This window comes from Neomonachus schauinslandi, chromosome 12 (genome assembly GCF_002201575.2).
Source record: "Neomonachus schauinslandi chromosome 12, ASM220157v2, whole genome shotgun sequence".
Lineage (NCBI taxonomy): Eukaryota > Metazoa > Chordata > Mammalia > Carnivora > Phocidae > Neomonachus > Neomonachus schauinslandi.
In genome coordinates, this window is record NC_058414.1 from 104376948 (window position 1) to 104398402 (window position 21455).

The 21455-nt window shown below is 56.4% G+C and overlaps 1 protein-coding gene across 1 annotated transcript in view; it reads left to right on the plus strand.

Annotated features, from left to right (window-relative positions):
- Window positions 1-19471, plus strand: part of DNAJB6 (DnaJ heat shock protein family (Hsp40) member B6) — a 66643-nt gene extending 47172 nt beyond the window's left edge. The window contains exons 9-10 of the mRNA XM_021692943.1: window positions 13765-13980; window positions 18618-19471. Coding sequence (XP_021548618.1) covers window positions 13765-13980; window positions 18618-18700 — 299 coding nt within the window. The 3' untranslated portion in view covers window positions 18701-19471. The remainder of the gene's footprint in view (window positions 1-13764; window positions 13981-18617) is intronic.
- Window positions 19472-21455: the final 1984 nt, after the last annotated feature.

Sequence of the window (21455 nt, forward strand, 5' to 3'; positions counted from 1 at the left end):
GATAGAGGCAGAGGTTTCTGACTTCAGAGAGTCCTTCTGCTGAAATTTCTTGGTGGGGAGCATCCCCGTCAAATGTTCTTCATTGGCATTGGGGGAACGTGGCCTTCGTTCTGCACTTGTGTTGTTGATAGGAACGTTCATTTTACAAATTTGTCTGGGGCGGGGGGGTGCGTGTTAAGGAGTCCCTTTTACCCGGAGCCGTGAGGCGTCTTCCCAGCTCTGGCAGCATCGCTCCCATGAGGAATGACGTGCGAGAAGAGCTCATAGTGGACATTGCAGGCTCTGATCATTTGTTGGTCCCTATGCTTTTCTGTGATTCTGTAGGCTCGGATGCCTTGTGGAAACAGCGGGGCGCCTGCCGCGATGGGCCCACGTCCCGTGTGCACCGTCTGTCACGCACTGCGTGTCCTGTCTGCCATGTGCTGCATGTCTCTCTTAAGGGGCAGAAATCCTTACAGTCCTTGAAGAAGACTGGACAGCACACGCTTGGGATGTCAGGCTGCTCTTTTCCCTGCATCCCTGTGGTCCCTCAGTTGGTCTGATTGAGTTCGATGGATTTTGCTTCCTTTACAGCTCCAGAGGCTCCAGATGCGAGTCCTTTACAGCTCCAGAGGCTCCAGATGCGAGTTTGGGAACTCAGTAACTTTATGATGAAGACGATGATGATGTTCGTGGCTGCACGAATGGCGATTTGTCCTTCCTCTCTTTTCTTTGAAGTTCTTTCAAGGGCAAATTGTAGAGATTTGTAGAGTTAGCTTTAGATTTCCTGAAGTTACTCTTTAGAATCTGTGTACTTAGTCTGCTGAAGTCTGGTCCTTACAGAATGGCCAAGCTTGAGGGGGAGATGGCATCTTTCTAGTCAGTGGTCATTTCTGTTTATTATCTTCTAAAGGTTTAAAATTTCTCCTTGATGACCTACCTCCTAGCTATCACTACCCTCTTCAGGGACTGCTCTTCTCATTTTTCTTTGAAGCGCTACCTAATTAGTTTGAAATTTTATTTTCAGAGAATCGAATAGTAGTTTATAATCGGTCTTACTGTCTTTGCTGTTGGATTTCTGTAGTGGCGAAAGTTAACCATCAGCATGTTCAGTAACAGGATGGAGGTAGTAGTAACCATTTCTGGAGGTTTTCAAGCCCAAAATTGCTTAGTAAATGGGAACAGTTGATACTGTGTGGTCAAGAGGGGTTGACTTTTATGACCCAGTGGCTTATATTTAAAAAAAAAAAAAAAAATTCTGATACCACCTCAGGTGTTTTTGCGGTCAGTACTTGTGCATTGGGTGGTTAAATGGTGCAAGTCCTTCAAGAAACGTTGACTTCCATTTTTCTTCTCCATCTGCATTTCCTGTGCCCTTCCAGCATGTAATGCACCCGCTTTGATTTTTAGGTATTTCTCCCAATCTGGTCATGTGGGTGACTTTCTGTTCTTGCTTCATCCGCTGTGAGAATGCTTATTCTGTACTCCTTGAGCTGTAGTGATTGCATTAATTAGATGTAGACCTTGGTTCTTAGTATGATTAACAGTTGGGACTGCGATAGGCCAGATGACTTTTGGCTATATTAGTTTCTACATCTTGACATTTGAGAGGGTCAAGGGAGGGGAAGTTATAACAGCTCTTAACCGTATCAGTCAAATGTAGAAGTCACGGAGATCCAGAGACCAGGACTCGTTGGGACTTTGGAGTCTCACTTGTTAGGGAGAACTGGACGTGGGCATCAAGAGGCCCATCAGCTCGCTGTTTGCCCTCGGGTGGCAAATACTTTCCTCTTGCCTTTGTTGTCAGGCACTCTCACACTACCTGGGTGGGTGAGTCATTTCCTGGGGACCGTCGTTCCTTTTCCTCCTATCTGAGCATTCAGAAAACAGAGGACCTGTTCTGGAGTGCAAGAGTGACGAGTAGAGGCCCTTTGGGGGGCACCACTCACTGAGCTGGTGCTCGAGGAGTAAGCCCAGCATGGCAGTGACTGTCCCTCTCCATTCCTCCTTGTTCACCTGGGAATGCATCGTGCCCTGCTCCTTCATGCCACGTAATGACCAGGTGTGGCTTGGGAGGGCTTGAGGGTGCATCTTGGTTTACAACACTTCTTTGCTCTTTGGGCCCTGACTAGTAAATGTTCAGTTTCATAGTCTTGTAAACTGTAGTTTATTACATACAGGATTGATGTGTGTCAGGAAAGCGTGTCTCGCCATCATGCCCTTCTCCCCACCCCACCCTCCTCTTACGCTCACTGCTGGGGACTGCATCCTGATACTGCAAGCATTCCACACATGGGTAGTAGAGAACACAGGCCTTTCTTAGCAAGTGGCAGGGAGCCTCGCCGAAGAACCGTGGAACTGGAGATGATGTTGCAGAAGTCGGATTGGCTCCTTTCTGCTGATGCTTTGGGAAAACCACCTTACTCTGGTGTGACCTTCTGCCCTGTGCGTGGACTGAGTGCACAAGCTGGTACAGTGGGGGTGGGTGGATCGTAGCATGTTGGTTAAACTTCAGTCTTTTCGAGTTGCAGCCCGACACACTGGTGGGAACGGTTGCCTGAGCAGAAGCCTGGTTCCTGGCGCTGTCCCTCCATCCCCGCACACGCACACGCACACGGTGAAATTGCAGTTGTGTGGAGTCTGAAGCCTGTGGGAGGCTTGTTTCTCAGGCGTTTCCTGCATTTTGTTTCTTTCATAATAGAGTTAGATTGTTTTGAGTATTAGTACACCAACATTCCTGTTTGTATATAATTCTTTTTTTAAAGATTTTATTTTTATTTATTTGAGAGAGAGAGAATGAGAGACAGAGAGCATGAGAGGGAGGAGGGTCAGAGGGAGAAGCAGACTCCCCGCCAAGCAGGGAGCCCGATGCGGGACTCGATCCCGGGACTCCAGGATCATGACCTGAGCCGAAGGCAGTCGCTTAACCAACTGAGCCACCCAGGCGCCCTGTATATAATTCTTAATGTACGTGCCAAGTCATGTGGTTATGTTTCTTTCCTAAACAGTTTGTTTATTTTTATTTGACAGAGACACAGCGAGAGAGGGAACACAAGCAGGGAGAGTGGGAGAGGGAGAAGCAGGCTCCCCGCGGAGCAGGGAGCCCGATGCGGGGCTCGATCCCGGGACCCTGGGACCATGACCTGAGCCGAAGGCAGACGCTTAACGACTGAGCCACCCAGGCGCCCCACAGGTTCAGGGGTAGAATTTAGTGATTCATCAGTCTTCTATAATACCCAGTGCTTCATGCCCATCACCCAGCCACCTCATCCCCCTACCCCCTTTCCCGTCAGCAACCCTCAGTTTGTTCCTGAGAGTTAAGACTCTCTTACAGTTTGTCTCCTCTGTTTTTGTCTGTCTTTTCCTTCCCTTCCCCTGTGTTCATCGAACTCTGGAACATTTCACGAATTTGCGTGTCCTCCCTTGAGTGGGGGCCATGCTAATCTTCCAGTGTTCGTGTGCTGCTGAAGCGAGCACCCCGAACAGTTCTTTTAGTGACTTCCCAGCCTATCGTTAGGAGGTAAATTTCCCCTAAGAGGATATTAAGTACCAGTATTTCCCAATATTGATGGTGTGTTCTATCATGTCATGAATACACAGTATCATAGGACTATATACTTATACCCATGCATTAACAAAGATACTAGGAGAAAACTGGACCACCAGAACAAAGATGTTCACTTGTCTTCTTCAGCTGCTCCCTTGGTCAGCTGACCCTCTTTGGCATCGATGTGGTAGGGTGGCAGGGAGGATGTGCCAAGGGCCTCATGAAGCCAGGCTGCCTGGCCAGTCTGCCCACCCCGAATGTTAGAAACATAGCTGCTAATCAACCCTGAGCCTGAGCAGATAACCTCTTATCTGAGACTTTGGGGTTGCTTGATAGGATGCCAGGGCATTAACATGAAATCCAGAGCTGGAAGGAAGAGAAAGAGCAGTGGGCTCCATGTGTCCTGTCCACCATCTCTGCTTGTCTTTCCTTTATTCGTGAACCATTTGATGAAGGGTCCATGCATAGTTTGTTGAGCTGTGAAAATGTGTTCAAGGGCGTTGGGAAGGCATGAAGGACTGTCCAGAGGCATGAGGAAGAGTTCCTGCAGAGTCCTGTGAGTTGTTGCCCGTCATCTGCCAAGCAGGGATTGGATTCCCAGGCGGTTCCCGAGTGCCCGGCAGGGCCGGTGCGTGGCGTGTGCTCGCTCGCCCTTTGTGCTCTTGTGGCCTTGGCCTGATGCCCTTGTGCACCCGGCAGAGTGGCTTGCAGCTTTTACCCCCAGTCTGCTCTTGTGGGAGTAGTTACATCAAATGAGGTTCCTAGAAGTTTAGTTGGGTTGAAACGTGTGCATGAAAATTGACATCACTTTCCACAAAGAATACTTCCCCGTCAACAATGGATTCCTCACATAACTTGTGAAGACTCAATGATTTCTAAACTGGACATTTCTTTGGCTAATTAATTGGGTGGAGCATCTTGTTTGTTGGGGTTAGCTGGAGCATAACGTGTTTCTCCCAGTTCCGGGGTCCCGTAGGTGCCTGTCACGGCGGGGTCTTTGTCCGTTGCCTGCTCTGTGGAGGGGATGGCCCTTTGCAGTGGTCATCTGTTCATTGGACTTACTGTGTGGTCGTCTTAGGATCTTCTCCAGAAAAGTGGCTTTGTTTGACCTTTGGTTTAATATCCTACATCTTCCACAACCAAGTTTTGTCTCATTTTCTTGTATGTTGACACATATTTGTCTCTTTGTTTCTTTAATTTACATGGACTGTTTGTGCTGAAAACATCTGACTTTCTCCCAAATGTCTTTCCGTGTTCCTCTTGCACATTTGCGTCAGACATACAGCTGTTTCAGGACTCCTCTCTCCTTTTGTTCTTTGGTCTTATTTTATGCCAGGATCACCCTGTGTTGTAGTGGTTGCCGGAAAGGGCAGCTTGTTCTCAAACCCATCTCGGGTGCTCCTAATGCTTCGAAATGAAAGGCACAGTCGGCTCCAGGTACCCACGCTTACCTGATTTCCTTTACTAACTGGCTATTGGGTATACCTGAGTGAGAAAGTAAGTTTTTATATTCCTTTTTATCCAGTTGCATCACTGTACTTTTGGCTTACTCTGTTTTTATTTTTTTAGAGGCGGGGAAGGGCAGAGGAAGAGGGAGAGAATTTTTTTAAAAAGATTTTATTTGAGAGAGAGAGAGTGCAGAGAGAGGAGCGAGCACGAGCAGGAGGGAGGGGCAGAGGGAGAGGGAGAAGCAGACTCCCCACTGAGCAGGGAGCCTGACGTGGGGCTCCATCCCAGGACCTTGAGATCATGACCTGAGCCGAAACCAAGAGTCAGATGCTCAACCGACTGAGCCACCCAGGCGCCCCTTGGCTTACTTTTTTTTTTTTAAAGTATCAATTTTTTATAGCTAGATAGCCCTACTAGTTTTCGCCTATCTCCCCCTCCCCCATTTTTTTCTTACCCAATCATTAATACTGATAGTAGGGGTTTTTCCTCTTGTTCTCAGTAGTCTGGTTTTAGTAGTTGACTTCTGGGATTATGTGCTTGGCTGCAGCTTTCTCTTCCTGTTGAAGGAGAAAGCTGGGTGGCGATGCTGGGTTCTCTGACTTGAAGTCCTTGGGGCTCCCGAGTGTGCGGGAGGGTCTGGCCCGGATCTTTGTTTCACTGGGGTGCCTTCTGTGCTCTCTGTCCCCATGAGGAGAGGCGCCTTGCCGGCGAAGTCCTCTAGTCTTGGCATGTTTTCCAGTTACTGATACCTTCACAGTTTTCTGCCGTTCCTGGTTTGGTTTTTCTCCTTGTCGGTTTAGCACCTTGTGTTTCCAGGGAGCATGGCCGTCCGTCGAGGCTCAGGAGGCGTCAGTCACTCTGGTGAGAGTTCCTTCTCTCCTTGCATCTGTTCTTTCTGGAAACACTAGCTTTTAGTACTTTCCTATTGACAGGTTATCCAATTTTCATCGTTTTTCTTCCTATTCTCTTTGTTAGTTGCACTTTGAATATTTACAGCCTTTTTGTTCACAAATGGGAGTTTTAAAAATTCTGAGTTCAACGTATAAAACGTTCTTCATTTCTGTTGGTTTTTAAGGCTGTTGTGTTTTTATTTCCATTCAAAACATGGCCTAGAAGATACGAAACACCTGTTGTTTGGGATGAAGGGCTCAAAAACTGCAAGTTTTTACCTAGTCGATTCTGTGAACTTTATTCTGCTGGGTTTTTTTCCTCTCTTGGTTTGGTTATTTCTGTCCCTATTTACCTTCTAAAAATGTTTAAAATGTTAATCCATCTACAATTTCCAAGTGAAGTATGGAGTCTAATTTTTATTTTCCCATATGAATGGCAGTTCTGTCCTTTCCCCACTGTGAAATGTGATTTAATTCTTAGTAATTTGCCTTTGGATTTTTTTTGAGATCGCTCATTAGGATACTGCTACGGTGAATAACTTTGTTAGGGACGGATTTTTAAAGAGAGAATACCTTGGCCCCTAACTCACGAGAGCGCGCTCCATCGCCCAGCCGCGGGCCTTCCCACTGGCCACAGCGGGGTCGGAAGTGGAATCGAAGCAGCCCGCTGTCTGCGCAGCGTGGTCTGGGGCCGACCGACTGGAGAGAGGCGCCTTCAGAGTGCTGTGTGCTGTGACAGACAGAGGCTCCAACACGCACGATTCTCTGTGTCCTCACGGAGTTTTAATGTATCCCCTAGTTTTCCGTTAAATTCTCTTTTGAAGAGAATTTCATGGGAATGGTGCTAGTGAGTGGTGTTTACTGCTGGTGTTGAGCGGACACGGGGGCTGAGCTCTGGGTTCCCTGGCGCCGCGATGGTGCACCTGGAGGAGCCTGCCAGCGCTGTGTGCCTTTTCCGTGGGCGGGGGAGGGGGGAGCGCAGGCTCCGGGTCACTGCCGGTGTGTGGTTCTGATTCAGACAGCTGCAGCAGGTCCTTGGCACGTGCTTTGCTTCATCTGAAAGATGTTTTTGAAAGATTTAACAGATGTCAATGTTTCACAGAAGACGCAGTCATTGAGAAGAAACTAGAAAAAATCAGATTTTATGAATATGCAAACCTGTGGAACTAGAATGTTTCTTCTGCCTTACGATGGGTCTTCTCAAGGTTCATTTCCGTTGCTGTTAATTACCTCAGCTGTTCTCTGTCTCCACGAAGTCCTGCTTCGGAGCTGGGGTTACCGAGGACCGTGGGCCAAGCAAGCAGGCCCGGCAGCCCATCCCGCTCGGGGCACAAGGGCTCCATTCACAGTTCAGGTGGCATTTTCCTCCCCTCTCCCCACGCCCACGCAGGTCCTGTCCTCTTGAGGCCCTGCTGCAGCTGGGGTAGGGCTGTGTGGCCCTGAGACCTCCGCCAGGTTTGCTGCAGGGACCTCGGGCCGGGGGGCTGTGCGCCGGTGCCCTCCACTTTCCGCACCATTTCCTTCCTGTGCATCATCCTCCGTCCTTGGCGGCCTTTGGGTTGTACGTGGGGGTCAGCAGCCTCCTGCTACCAGCGAGGCATCAAACGTGAGCCCTCGTCACAGGATGGTGCCAGTCCCGGGAGGGAGGCCCAGTGACTTGAGATAAATCCGATGCAAGCCACAGACGAGAAGATGAAGCTCTGGCTAGTGTGCCTCTGCTCTCTTCCTTTTCCGGTTAGGATTGTGCTCAAGCCAACCGGACGCCCCAGGACACGTGATGGCCCCGTGTTCCAGGCGTCCTTGGCCTCACTGCCGCCATAACACTTTCTGCAGGTGCCGCGGGGTAAGCGGGGTCCAGCCCGGTCCTCCCAGCCAGTCCGCACGGTCCGTCCCAGGTGCTGTGCCGGGTGGGGTTTCCCCGGGAGGCCCTCCTGCTTCAGGAAGTATCCTGGGCCGTGGCTGTGGCCCCGTGTCTGTCAGGAGGTTGCCAGGCTGCACGGTCTCTAACACCATTAGGCCTACGCCACACAGAGGCCTTGGAGGTCTTAACAGAGGCCTGTTGAGGACCCACCCCTGCCTGCCAGCCCTGGGAGACGTGCAGTCGGCCAGGCCCGGCTGGGGGAGAGGTGGTCGTGTATGGTGGCCACGCCGTGGAGGCGCGGTGCAGCGCCCCGGGACCGGGTGAAGGAGCTCCGTCCTCGGTTTCAGCTGAAGTACTGGTGGGGAAGCCAGCAGCTCTGGGGCTCAGGGCCCAGCTTCCTTGTAGGCTGCTTTGTCGTGGCCCCTCCCTGGCCTTCACCCCAGATCGGGGTTCCACGCACCCGCTCCCAGCACTGCAGCCCCTCTCTGCCTGGGCTTGGGCCCCACTGTGACTTGGTTTCCTTTCATGTAACCAGCCATGGTGTGCTTTCCCTGTGTCCGGTTACTTGGAGAACTAGTCCTTGTCTCCCTTAATGAGCCGGTCTGCCTTCCCAGTCCAGCTTGCATGTGTCACGTGTCCACCAACTGCTGGCTGGAATTGAGTCGTTGCCTTGTTGAAAACCGCTCAGGGACCCTGTCGGCTTAGGAGACATTTCAGGATCTGTGTGGTGCCTGTTTTTTCCTGTTCTGTCCCAGGCCTCTCCATGGCCGCTCTGTCCTATGTCCCAGGCACATCCTGGTCCGTGCCGCTCCCTGTGCTGTTCCCATGTCCCGTTTTGTCCCCTTTGGGGGAGCTGCCCACTCGCCGTTGGTCCTGCATGCCGTGGATGTGCCGAGCACGAGGTGGGTGGCGCGGACCTCACCGTGGCACTGTGTTCTGTGCGTGTGTGTCCCGTCTACTGCATCTGTGAGCACAGGAGCCCTGCCCCACGCGGGTCTGCAGCGCCTGGCACAGACCGGGCCCTGAGGTTTGAGTGAGCCTTCTGATGGGCCAGTGGTGCATTTTTGGGTGTTTGTGTCATCTCCCATTGTGTTGGTGGTGGTCATGACTTGAGTAAGTAGGGATTTGCACCCCCCCGCCTTGCCGGCGCCCCTGCCCGGGAACAGCAGCCACAACCAAGGCCTCTTGGATTGTACTTATTTGGGAAAAGGGATTCTGTTTTTGTCTACGGAAGTTTGTTTTCATTTGCATATTATCAGGCCAGAGTGCCCTCACTGTATCTGGACTCCATTTGGGGAAAGAACGGAGGCGATCGGCCGTGCGCGCGGAGCAGCTGCTGAGCATTCCTTTCATAGCTTCTCGATGATCTCAGCGTACTTTGGCTCGGACACTGCACACCCTGTTTTGTTTTTAAATTTTATAACTCGGTGCTGCAGGGCAGGACCGTTGCTGGTATATTTAGTTTTCCGAATGAAAAAGATGCTCGGACTCTTGTAAGCAACATAAAGTTCAGTTAATTCACACGCAGGAGAAAACGCTTGCTGAAATCACACCGAGATAGTAAGTTCTGGGTGGGTTGTAGAACTAGAGGGGACTACTTTTTTCCAGGTATTTGTATTCTGTATTACCTTCATACAGTACAAAGCGGTCAACTCAAATCGTCGGAACAGCAGGAAGTGCCATAGAAGAGCAAGGGTCTAGTAATTCGTGAAGTCGGACAGGACCTGGGAAAAGGCTGTGGAAAGCAGCAAACCGCGACTTCTCCAGTGTGACCGTGGGTGTAGGGGATGAGGTAGGGGCGGCCGTGGTCAGTCTGGTTTTAATTCAGAAAGCTGTAAGTCACACCGGGCACCCGGGCACCCCGTGGCTTCGTGAGGTGCTGGTGGGCGTTGCTCGGGCGAGTTCCCCGCAGACACTCCCGCCCAGCGGTGCGGCCTGACGCGGCAGCAGGAGTGTTCCCGACCCGGCGCTGTCGCGTCCTGGGGCTTTGGCGGGAACCGAAGGCAGAACAGAGGCTCTGAGGATGGGCTGGGGGGGGGGGGGGGGGGGGGGCGCGCGGAGTCTGGTGCTGCGGAAGGTCGGCAGGACTGCTCTGAAGTTGAGGTGAGGCAAAGCCAGTTCCGATCCCGCGGTACTCACCCCCCTCCGAAGCTCCCTCTTCCATGAGGCCAGAGCAGTGGGTCCTGACGACCGGTTGACCTGACCCTTTGTGCCGCAGTCCATTCTGACACGGGGCGTGGGACGTCCTCGGTCCAGAGGCTCCTCCCTCTCCTTTCCATGTCGAGTCCCCTCCCTTTCCCCCTCCCCGAGGCTCTGCTGCGGTGGGGGGCGTGGTGAGGGGCGGTTCAGGCCCTAGCACGTGGAGTCTGCAGCCCGGTGCTCAGCCTGGGGGGCGCAGGCAGGCTTCCCGCCTCGCGGTGAGGACCAGAGGCTCCGACTCGGAAGCGATGGCGTTGCCTTGGGGCTCCAAACGGTCCAGTCCATCGTAACCCTCATTCTTCTTGAAACCAGCACTTGAATCCCTTTCCTCAAACTCAGGCGTACGTGCAACCATCAGGGCAAGGGTGGTGGCCTCCCGTTTCATAACCTTGTCAACGCCTGCGAGCATACCGCACATTTAGTGGCTCAGTGAGTGCTTTGAATGTGCACGTGTGGACTGAGCCCTTGCAGAAAGTATCCAGCGAAGATTTGGGGTAAGACCGCGATTTAATCTTTGCTTCTCATTTCCGTCCTTTATCTCCTTTCCCTGAATCATTTTTCCTTGTTCTTGAGATACCGTCAAGTTTTGTGGGAACTCTGTGGGGTCAGTGACCTGATTGTTCCTGCTCCAGACCTGAGGAGCTCTCGGTGGCATGGCGGGCCTGGGGGAGCATAGAGGTCACTGTGTCCCCCGTAAGGGTCGACCGTGTAAATCAGGAAGAAAGCGACGTGTGGGACAGTAGGTGCTCAGCTGTGTGTCCTTCCACTATTTCTGAAAGGGGCACTGTGGACCTGACAGCCTAGCGCTCAGCCCTGGCCACCCACCCTGATCACGCGGTAATTCCTGCTGCAGGGCTTCTGCAGCGGGGCTCGAGGGAAGGAGCCTCGTGGGAGAGAGGCCTGAGCTGCAGGGGCACTAGGGTTTGCCCAGGAGGTTGGGTGTGGGGAGACAGAGGACAGGCACTGAGCCTCTGGCCAGAGCCAGTGGGCAGGCTTGGGCGCTTGGGGCCTGGGACCCCCCGCAGGACTCCGGCTTCCTGTGCAGTCCTGGAGTCAGGGACGTGCTTGCCTCCCGCGCCCTGAGTGTGTCCGGATCCGAGAGGTGTGGGAGACGTGGCACCTTCGCCCAGAGTCTGGAGTGGATGGAAACCTTCAGCGTGCAACTGTTTTCTGTCTCTGCATATTCAAGGCATTCTCAGACTATCGTCGAGCTTAACATCTTAGAGACTTCTGGTTTCTAACCACACAGCAAACCCAGGACATGACGCGGCCTTGGAAGCCGGTGTATGTGCCCGTCCTGGGCCTGGGGCGAGCAGGTGGTTTAGTGCAGCGAGAACCGGGGGTAGGTAGGACGGCCCAGTCCTGGTGCTTCTTCCCCACGTGGTGGCTCATGTGGCCCCGTGGTGGCCTTCTAGCTCGTGGGGGCCTGTGTCCAGCAGCAGACGCCCACCTTCTCTGCACCGTAAGTGACGGAAGCGAGGCCAGTGGTCTGTGCCCAGACCAGTTCACTGCTCTTCCGTGGGGGGTGGTCCTTGGCCACGGTGGCTGCAGGTGCTTGTGGAGGTGGCAGGGAGAGACTCGGATCCGAGTGTTCCTGAACTGGGGTAAGTAAGCTGGGAAGGGCGCGACTCCCCCCATGTGCCCCCGTCCTCCTCCGCCACGTCCAGGCCAGCCACTCACAAAGACAAGCCCACATGGAGAGGTACTGACCATGTTCTGAACTCGTGCTGACATTTTCTTTTGTGTTCCACTGTTGATTACGAGGTGTGGTGGTGTGGGGCCCGGAGGGGTGGCCCGTTTGCCCTCGGAAGTTTCCTGCCTCCTTCCAAGGTGGAGAGAAGCTGAGCATGTGCCTTGACGCTCAGGGCACAGAGCTGGTCGTGGTGTCAGCTTGGGTGCCGCGACCACAGGCCCCTCCCTGAACGCGGCTCGCAGCCGGGACGCCTGCAGACACCGAGGTCCTGGCTCCCCGCCCTTCTCCACTCCCCACTGCAGATGCAGGCTTTGAAGTCAGGTCACCACGTAGCAGTTACTACTTGTTGCCAGCTCCTTGGGGCTTACACCATGTATTTGGGAGTGATACTTCTGTTTTATTTGCCAAAAACAACACAAGGCCACATAATCAGACCACAGACCCCCCGAGAGGTGGGCTCCCCTTGAGTGCTCCCCCAACCGCGACCTCGGCCCCGCTCATGGGCGCATTCCTGCTGCAGACACGGGGTGGTCCTTGGCTGAGGCACCTGCCCCAGAGGGATGTGCCTGCCAGGCCTGGGGTATCCGTGTCCTCTCAGTCCTCAGATTTGATTCTGAGAAACCCTCAGTGGGTCAGAGGTCCTCACTGAAAATGTCTGTCCAGGCCACGTGCATGGGACCGCCGAGCGTTCCCTCCCCCCGTGACGGTCTGCCTGGTTAAACGGCTCCAAAACTGACATTTCCGTTTCGGCCGGCACGTGGGACATGTGCATGGTAGCCGGGAGAGAACGGGACGCTGGCCCTTAGCCCAGCCTCGCTGCGGGGCTGGGGGGTCCGAGTGCCGGAAAGCACGGAGCACATGTGTTGCACCCAGGGTGTCCGGAGCTGTGGGGGATTTTCAGAGGCTCTCTGAGGAACCAGAGACTCACTTTGGGAAGCCTCTAAAATGCCAGTCGCACGATGCAGGCTGCCCCAGGACTTCCTATTTCTCCAGTAGTTTCTGTGCTTGGTGTGGGTGCTGGGACCATGGAGTCTGCCGCCTCTCACCAGTGTGGCCATGACTCCGGTGCGAGGGCAGAGGTCACGCCTGGGTTGGGGTCGGTGCTTGTGGCTTGGAAGTTGACCCCTGAGAAGGGCTTTCGCGCCCTCCGAGTGATCTAGGTGGGCGCTCTGTCTTGCCCGCGCTGAGCCTGGCACCTGGTGTGAATGAGCCGAGTGCTGACACCTGGGGCTCCGACGGGGAAGGCGGGGACGGGACAGTCCCCACTCTGTGCACGCTGGAGGTCACGCATGGAGGGAGGTGGTCCCTCATGCACTTCTTGGGGCTCGGGCTCTGTGCGCTGGCTGGCTGGGCGTCTGATGACTGTTGTGCCCTGGATAGCGGACGCCCCCACCTCCCTCCAGGGGGCAGGGCGGGTACAAGGCTCGGGGAACGCCCCCGGGCCCGTTGTTCCCTGAGATGGGGCTGTGACAGCATCGCTTCTGGCTTCATATGGCACCTTTCTCTCCACCTGCGCGCCTGGTCATCAAGAGCCTTCAGAGAAAGAAATTTGAGATCATTCAGTGACGATTAGAAGTTGTTTTCTGATTTAATTCCTAGTGTTTATCTAATGTGCAAAGCTGCTATTTTTTGAAGACCAGTAGACACACAACGTTGAGAGGACTGTCCCATCTTGGGTGTGTCTCTGGGGTGACAGATGACCCGCGTGGGTGGGGACACGGGCCGTCAGGCCCCCACCTCCCGGCCAGCCAACCCCTCCTCCCCTTAGATGGACAGATTCTAGAATTCAGGCTGCCCGGGAACGCGATGGGAGGCTGCATCTGGAGCCCTTTCCTTGCAGGGTGATAACCGCTGGGTCAGTTTTGACAAATTTTCGTGGGCGGCCTGGCCCCTGACGGATTTCAGTAGGACATGAGCTCTGACAACGCGTGAAGTCGCCCGTGTGTGTGTGTGCAGGGGCGGGCACGAGCAGCTGTGTCCCCGGCCTGTCCACAAGCCCCTGTCTCTGAAGGTTAGGGTCAGGCCCAGGTAGCACAGGCGGTGGACTCAGCGTCTTCCTTCTCCTCCTGCAGGGGCGCGGGGGCCCCCAGGACAGGTGGAGAGAGGAGCAGTGCGAGCTCACGCCCGCCCCGTCCTGTGCTTGCAGGTGTGGCCGATGAGGACGCTCTCCTGGAGGAGTGCCGGCGCAGAGGTCAGAGTGCGCTGCCCGCCCAGCCCGCCAGCACCAGCGGCCACTCACCGAGGCCACACAGGCCGGCCTCCCTGCCCAAACCCGAGTCTCTCCACACGCGTGAAGAGGAGGACGAGCCAGGCAACCAGCGGGCCACCAGCAGCCCCTGGGACCCCTCCGTGCTCTCTGCAGGTGTGCAAAGGGAAACCGATGTGGAGCTTCCCGGAGGGGACGGCTCCCTTCCCTCCCGAGACCAGAGAGGACCGAAATCACTCCTGTGCTGTGTCCTGACCTGAGCGGGGCGGGGCTGGGCGGGGGCCCGCGAGAGGCTGCTCAGAGCATGGTGGCGGCGGGAGGAGGCCCCTTGCTCTCGGCTCCCCTCCCGTGAGATCCCCCAATTAAAACGGGGTGCCAGTCTTCCACGATGGTACGCGGTGTGTTGTCTTGGGCAGAGGATGACAGGTGCTGCTTCTACTTTGAATGTTCCTTTTCGTCACTTTGCACTTAGTGCTTGAGTTCTTGCAACTTGGACGGGCCACATGCTCCGAGCCGCTCACTGAACTGTGGGCCCCTTGCAGTCTCGGTGATGGAATGTTTTGCATTTGCTTCCTAGCCTCGTGCCTTCACTTGCGCTTGGTTAAAAATAGAATGGAGCACCCCTCCTGGACACCTTGTTGCCGCCTTCCTCCCAGGTGGAGCTGTAGTGTTTCCTCTGTGGCCTCTGGACGCGCTGGGTGATCACGACCCTCCTCCCTCTCGTGTGCTCTCTCTCTCATTCTCTCTGTCAAATAAATAAATAAAATCTTAAAAAAAAAAAAAAAAGAACGAGCGCACAGGAAGGAACTTGGTCCCCGGGCGCCTCCACGCCGGAACAGCCACAAGACAGAGTGGCCCCTGGGAGCCCGCCGTGGCCGTGCGGCGTGGAGGCGGCCTGGCAGCTCTGGGAAGTGATTATTCTGGGCTGAGGGCGCGCTCTCACCTCAGCTGTGCTCCTCCGGACTCTGAGTTGAGTGCTCCTGGGAGGGTTTCCCACGTGGCCGCACAGCCGAAAGACTCGGGATCCAGGTCAGGGTCCCGGTGCAGTGTGGGGAGCGGCAGTGTCTGTGCTCGGCGGGTGGGGGGGTTGGCGACCGCGGAGCAGGGGGTGGTGGCAGGTGGCGCGGTCTTGACCGGCTGGCGTGGCCGTTCACGGGCCACTGCGCTGCGTTCCCGGCCTCCCGTCCCGCCCCCCTGCCGCGCTGTTGGGGTTGCACACCGTGCGTCACCTGGACACGGTCAGAGTGCAGTGTTGAGAGAGGGTTCGTGCTTTTCATGTGTGGATCCCGCACAGACTGGGTGCGTCAGGAACATGGAACTGTTGAGAAGGAAAATTAAAGGTACTCGACGTGAAGAAGAATTCACGACTGAAAGAATAGAATTGGTCCTTTAACTTTGTTTTTTTCTGCGCGTGGGGTTTGAAGGAAGCGTGTGAGCCAGGGCTGCTGCGGGGCGCTTGGCCTTGCGGAGTGCAGAGTGGTGCCGCGGCTTGGCTGCCTGGCGTCCACGCTGCTGGCCGCTTGGGGCAGCTTTTGAAGTCGGTCTTTTTAATGATACTAATTTATGTACCTAACATGCTTCTCTGCTAAGAACGCACGGGGCTTTAAAACGTTTCCTTCCGTGAGGGATCCTTAGTGCGAGCCGTCCGGCCTGGCTGCAGCCCGCCTGGTGGTCCTGGTGAGGGGCGTCCGACCAGCGAGGAGGCGCGGACACGGCCGGGCGGCCGTTCTGTGAATGCACCAGCCGTGCAGGAACTCCGGGTGGCGGGCAGGCCCCTTTCTCTCGTACGCTTTGTCCCAGAACGCAGATACTTTGAGAGACTATCCCAGTGATTCTGCTTTACTACGGACCCCATGTGCCTGCCGCCCCGCGGAGCCCGGCAGCGCCCGCCTCACCTGGATGACCCAGGCGGCGACCTCTAAGTCCCAGGGCTCTTCGGAGTCCTGGCCCTGCGCTGCCATCCTGTTGTCCTGCAGCTTTAGATCCTTATCATCCGAATCACGCTGCCGCTTTGTCTTTGGCGGGGGAGGCCTTGGTGAAAACTTGCTTTGGTGCCGCCCTGCTGGGTGGCAGGGCAGGTGGATTTGGGTTGGTTCGGACGCCCCTCGAGGTTTGTGCCACAGGTGTGGCTTGGGGCGGGGTCGGGGGGGACCTGGGAATGGGGTCGCGTGCTTTTAGGGGCCCCCACGGCCGGTCCCTGTGGAGCCTCTGCCCTGGGCCCTGTCCGAGCACCAGGCCCTTGGCTCCCTCCACTGTTGGAGTTCCTGCAGACAGACTTGGCTGTCGGGGTAAATAAACTTGTTTTCCTCGGTCAGCTCTGGGAACTTGCCTCCGTAGTGACTGGAGAGCCCCGGGCAGCTCGGCTCTGCTGGCCGTTGGCCCCTGTCTTTGAAGGAACCGGCAGGAGGGGTGGTTGCGGCCAGTGCCTGAGCAGGGTCCTGGGGCCAGGAGGCCTCAGGCCCGGTCTGTAGCCTCGGGCTGGTCAGTGTCCCTCACGTGCCCCAGATGCACGGGTGGGACACGTCAGCTGGGTCACAAGGGCAGCGGCTCCGCACCCCCAGAATCTTGTCATTTGTGCTGAAATTCCTTTAGTTTGTCCCAAGTTATTTTTCTGTTGTCATCCTAACAGAGCCTTGTGGTAGAAGTGACATGTTAATGGGGACTTTGAGTGAGATGCACTGTGACAGCAGGTGCTCTCTGGGGGAGGGGCTGGGGCCAGGCAGTACCGAGCCCAGCTCTGCCCCGCGTGTGCCCAGGGTCCCTTCTGGGTCAGGTGTTAGGATTTCATGACTGCAGTGGTGGCCACGGAGGTCAGGTCTCGGAGGCAGGACAGGGTCAGGGGCCTCAGCAGCTGGCCCCACGGCCGCCCGTCCTCCTCTGGGGCCTTCTGCTCCCTCAGGCTCGGTTGTCATCATCGAGCCTGGAAGTCAACAGCTCAGCAAAGCCTGCTCGGACGGCACAGGGAGCGTAGAGGGGGGACGGGACTTCTGTCACCTTGCTCTGACCGGCGTCCCGGGCCTCAGGGACGGGAAAGATCTGTCCCTCCGTAGTAGGTTAGCAGGTTTTTCTTTTTTTTCTCAGGTTATTTTACATGTAATTGAGTCTGGTGCGGGGAGGGGAGGCCGTCCTCCCCTCTAAGAAGTGACGCCCACAGTCGGCTGAGCCCCCAGACAATCGCACGTGAGGCCTCTGAACCCCACTCCCTGTGTGTTCCTTCGAAGCCACTGGCCGTTGCTGGCCACTCACGGCCGGCCTGGGACCCACCTGGGACCGAATGGGGCCATTTGGTGTCACCTCGTTGTGCCTCCTACGTGTAATCACGTCCAGTAACGGGCCCACCGACACGTTCCCAGACTAGCTCTGGTTCCCTGTTTGATGCCTCAGAGGCTGTTCTTCCACCGCGCCCCTCGATCATGGCCGTTGGGGCCCGTTCCCTGGATTTGCCACCGGCTGCAGCTGTGGTGAGCCCTCTGCCTGCCCTCAGCCTTGCCCTGCCGAGCGGGTTAGGCCTTTGTCTTCTCCCTCCCGTTGAAAACTCCGATGCAGCTTCCTACACACACGGCCCTGGGTGTCTGGCAGGTATAACAGCCCCAGGTGGGACACGCAGGTTGCGTGGAACCCCAGGTGCACGGGCTGCAGGGAAGGCGGAGAAGGACTGGGGAGCACAGGGCCTCCCGCGTCACTCGAGGGAGGACTAAGCAGCTCTGAGGCCTGGTGTTCCTGAGGCGCGTGTGGTCTCCTTCAGTGCTGTCACGGGGTGAGTAGACTGCCCTCGTAGGCGGCCCCCTGGCAGCAGGTGGTTGAGCCAAGCCTGGGGCAGGTGTCGGGGGCTCCTTGTGTGTTGGCTGTCGGCCCCCATCTAAAGGACAGAGGACCCTCGTGCCTGGGATTGTGGTTCTGCAAAGGACGAGCGTCGTGCCCCCGTGGCGTCTGCCGACAGACTGTCAGCCCCATCTGGACGGGAGAGGGTGCTCCAGGATGTGGCCGCGTCCTTTAAAATCCTGAGAGTGCTTTCACATGGTCTTCGGGCAGGTTCAGGGGCCCGACGGTGTTAAGGCCCAGTCCCACAGTGATCGGGCTGGTTCTGTCCCTCGTCCTGTCCAGTCAGGCCGTTTAAATACAGCCTTGTTACCTGAAATCTGCATCCAGCCCGTGTGCCGGCTTGCTCTTCTTCCACCACATCGTTTGGACCGATTGCGCACAAGGTCCTGAGTTATTTCTGCAGAACTGAAGGGCTCTCCAGAGGGTGAGGTGGTGTGCATTCACCTGCAGCCAAGCACACGTTAAGCCCACGGCACAGGGCAAATGGAAGGTTCTCATCCTCAGATGAGGAATGGGAATGAACAGCCCAGAACCCGTGGAAATGAGCCCACAGCTGGGCTCGCCCCTGCGGACGGGACTCCGGTCTGGCCAGGGCTGCAGGGAGCCCATCCCCGGGGCGGAGTCCGCCCTGCCCTGTGGGTTGCAGGGGCCGCGCAGGGGTGCAGGGTCTCGTGGGGGCCCCGGGTGGGGCTGTCGAAGGTGAGCAGAGGGAGCGTGGGCTGAACGCCCGCCCCCTGCATGGCTGTGGCGCTCTTTGAATCAGTCAGAGGCCGCACTGTGCGGTGGAATGAGGCAGCCGGTGGTTTTGTTGAGCTTCAGGTGTGGCCTGGAGAGAAGTGAAGAGACCTGACTTTATTGTGTCTTTTTTTTTTCTTTTTTTAAACACGGGGGAGTATTTGGAAACATGTTTGCCTCTTAGTGGGGAAGCAGCCACTGTTCTGCACAGTGTTTCACGAGCCGTGTTTCCTTAGGATTCAAAGAAGGTGGCAAGAGGAAGAAGCAGAAGCAGAGAGAGGAATCCAAGAAGAAGAAGTCGACCAAAGGCAACCACTAGACGGACTGCAGCCTCGCTCGCGCTGCCCGAGGCGGCGCCCAGGCCGGCTCCGTGCGGTAGTGCGTGTTAGCTAGCGGCGCCTGCTTTGCCCCTGTCCCGAGACCACACCTTCTCAGCACGGGCATGCGGAGGACGCCTCAGTCAGCGCAGGGGCGGCGGGAGACGGGAGCGACGGTCGCGGGTGGCGGAGGCATGGGTGTGGAGCCTGCCCGACTGCCCTCGCTTCTCCCAGCACTAAATCCGATTGCGTCTCCTCGAGTGGTTAAGGACCCAGCGCCTTCTTTGCAGCTGCTCAGCCGCGACACCAACTTGTGAGATACTTCTAGCGTTAGGGGTGTGAGGGGTGCCGGCAGATAACGGAGTGTGTTCTCGGAATGACTTTCTTTCTTCGTGGCGGTAGATTTCTGGGAGCCAGCACGTAGTTAAGGGCAGGGTGACCGAGCGGCATCGTGCATCGGGTCACGGCCTCCAGGGTGCTCGTCCTTCAGACCGGGGGGCGGGCTAGACCTCCAAGCAGCGCTGCAGGGTGGCCTGGCCACATCCTGGGGGGGCCCCAGGGGTGAATCACTTTAGATGTAAAGTCATTCCTTACATTTATCGTAGTTTTAATCTCTAGCCTGAACTTGACTTCAAATATTGTTTAATTTTTGCTAAATCCCATCTTTTTTTTTCTTGGACCCTTAATTCTTCTTAGCACATTCACAGGATCCTACAGAATTTTGTTGGGTGAATGCCATGTCTGGGTCATAGTTTGGGTCACGCGGGGAAGAACAGATGAGGTGTTTACACACACACTCTCGCCAGAAGATGTGAACAAGGAGGCGGAACGAAATGTTTCCGTCTGTAAACGTTGTCTCCTTTGCAAACGTTTTTTTTTTTCCTGGCAAGATTCTGTGCGGTTTCCCGTGCTTCTGCCTTTGCATGATCAGCTGCTTCTTAACCCTCTGCTACTGACTAGATCCTGCGCTGCCTTAACCTTCCCTGCGTGCGCCCTGCCCGGGCCGTTCTCCGCCTCAACACGAGCGCGTGCTCACGGGGCGCAGCGGTGAGGGCCCCGGGCAAGGCCTGGGTGGGATCGGGGGTGCCAGGGACTTGCATCTGCGGCCGCGTCATGGGCGTGAAAGCCAGAAATGAGTGCAGCCTTTGTGATTTTAAGATGACTGTTACGGAGAAGTTGGCTTTGTTTGGCTTTGCTGGGGAGGTGGTGTGGACTGGGGTTTACTGCTTGTTGTGGAAAATGTGCCCGTGAAGGCCTCATGTATTTTCAGTGCTGCCTTACACAAATAAAGCGTAAACGCAACGTGCTGCTGCTCATGTGACGTCATTATTGGTGTAGCTGCGCATCGCCCTGTTCTCAGTAATTAGAAGTAAAACCGTTCTTGTCTATCATTTCAGTTAGGAGCCATCCAGTGCTATTTGGGGCAGGAGGCTGGATGGGAGATTCGGGGATTCGGGAGACGGTGGGACGAGGTGTTGAGTGAGGGACAGCACCCCACTGAGCTGACCTCGTGTGAGACTGGCGGCCTGGCTGGCAGGGAGGGGGACAGCGGAGGACGTGGGGGACAAGCGCTGTTCTGCCCGTCCCAGCTGTGGGTGCAGCGTGACCAGGGCCGTGCTGGAAACCAGCGATTCTGGGATAAAGAGGCCCACTCGCAGGACCCAGAGCCTCTCGCAAGGGGTCGTTTGGTCTGTGGATGTGTCTCCGATGCTCGCACACGGGGATCTGCTGTTGGCACCCGGGAAGGGCGTGAGGCCAAGTTTCATTGCCTTGGCCCCTTGCTGTGCTTTGAGGCCAGTCACGTCGGGACACAGCATCTGTGGGATGGTGTCTTCCAGCCACGCCTGGAGCCAGCTTCCATCCGGCCCCGGGTCCCTGGTCCTCACATGGCCTTGCGGGCGGGCAGCCCACGTCCATGTCCACGTCCACAGGCTGCTCGCCCTAACGCTTCCCTCAGTGAACGGACGCCCCACAGGCCCGGGGAGCAGGGTAGGTGCCTGCTTCCCAGGGCGTGGGGCACGGCGCACCGAGGTCCCTCGGCCTGTGTGGAAGAGTGTGAGCTCACACCCCTGCTCCTGGGGAGTCTGCTCCCCCACCTCAGAAGGCGGGGTGCCGTGCAGAGGGCCGGGGTGCGAGTGCCGGTGCTGAGGCTGGTTCTCAGCGGGCAGCTGTCGGAGGGCGCTGGGGCCTGCTGGCCTCCTGGCCTCCTGGAGGGGCTTCGTGGGTGCTGAGCGGACGTCGAGGGTGGTGGAGGCAGAAGGCACCCACCCACAGCACCCTCCCGGAAGGGGCCTGTTTGGGGACAGAGCTTTTGGGACCGGGTTGGGAGGCGGTCCTGCTGTGAGGAACCGCGCCCCACACGCCCAGGGCCGTCTGCCAACCCTTTGCCCCGGTGTTAGGAGGAGTAAGGGCCGCAGAGCTCACTTTGAACAGATGCGTACACACTTTTATTTTGAAATCCTTGCACATTCATGGGAAATTATACATACGGCGCCCAGGGTCCTGCGTGGCCGCACCCGGTCCCCGGAGTGGGAGGGCAGTGGTAGAGCCAGGAACGTGACGCAGCACCATCTGGAAAGGGGGGCCATGACGTTGCTGACCGCACTCCCGGGCTCCTGACGTGGCCTCTTGCCGCCGAGCACGATGGAGGCTCAGGCGCAGAACCTTCCGTCTGCTCGCTGTCTCGAGGCCACCGGCCCCCCACACCCGCTGGGCACCTGCTGCCCGTGCCTGGTTCCCGCGTTGCCGGGGTGAGAA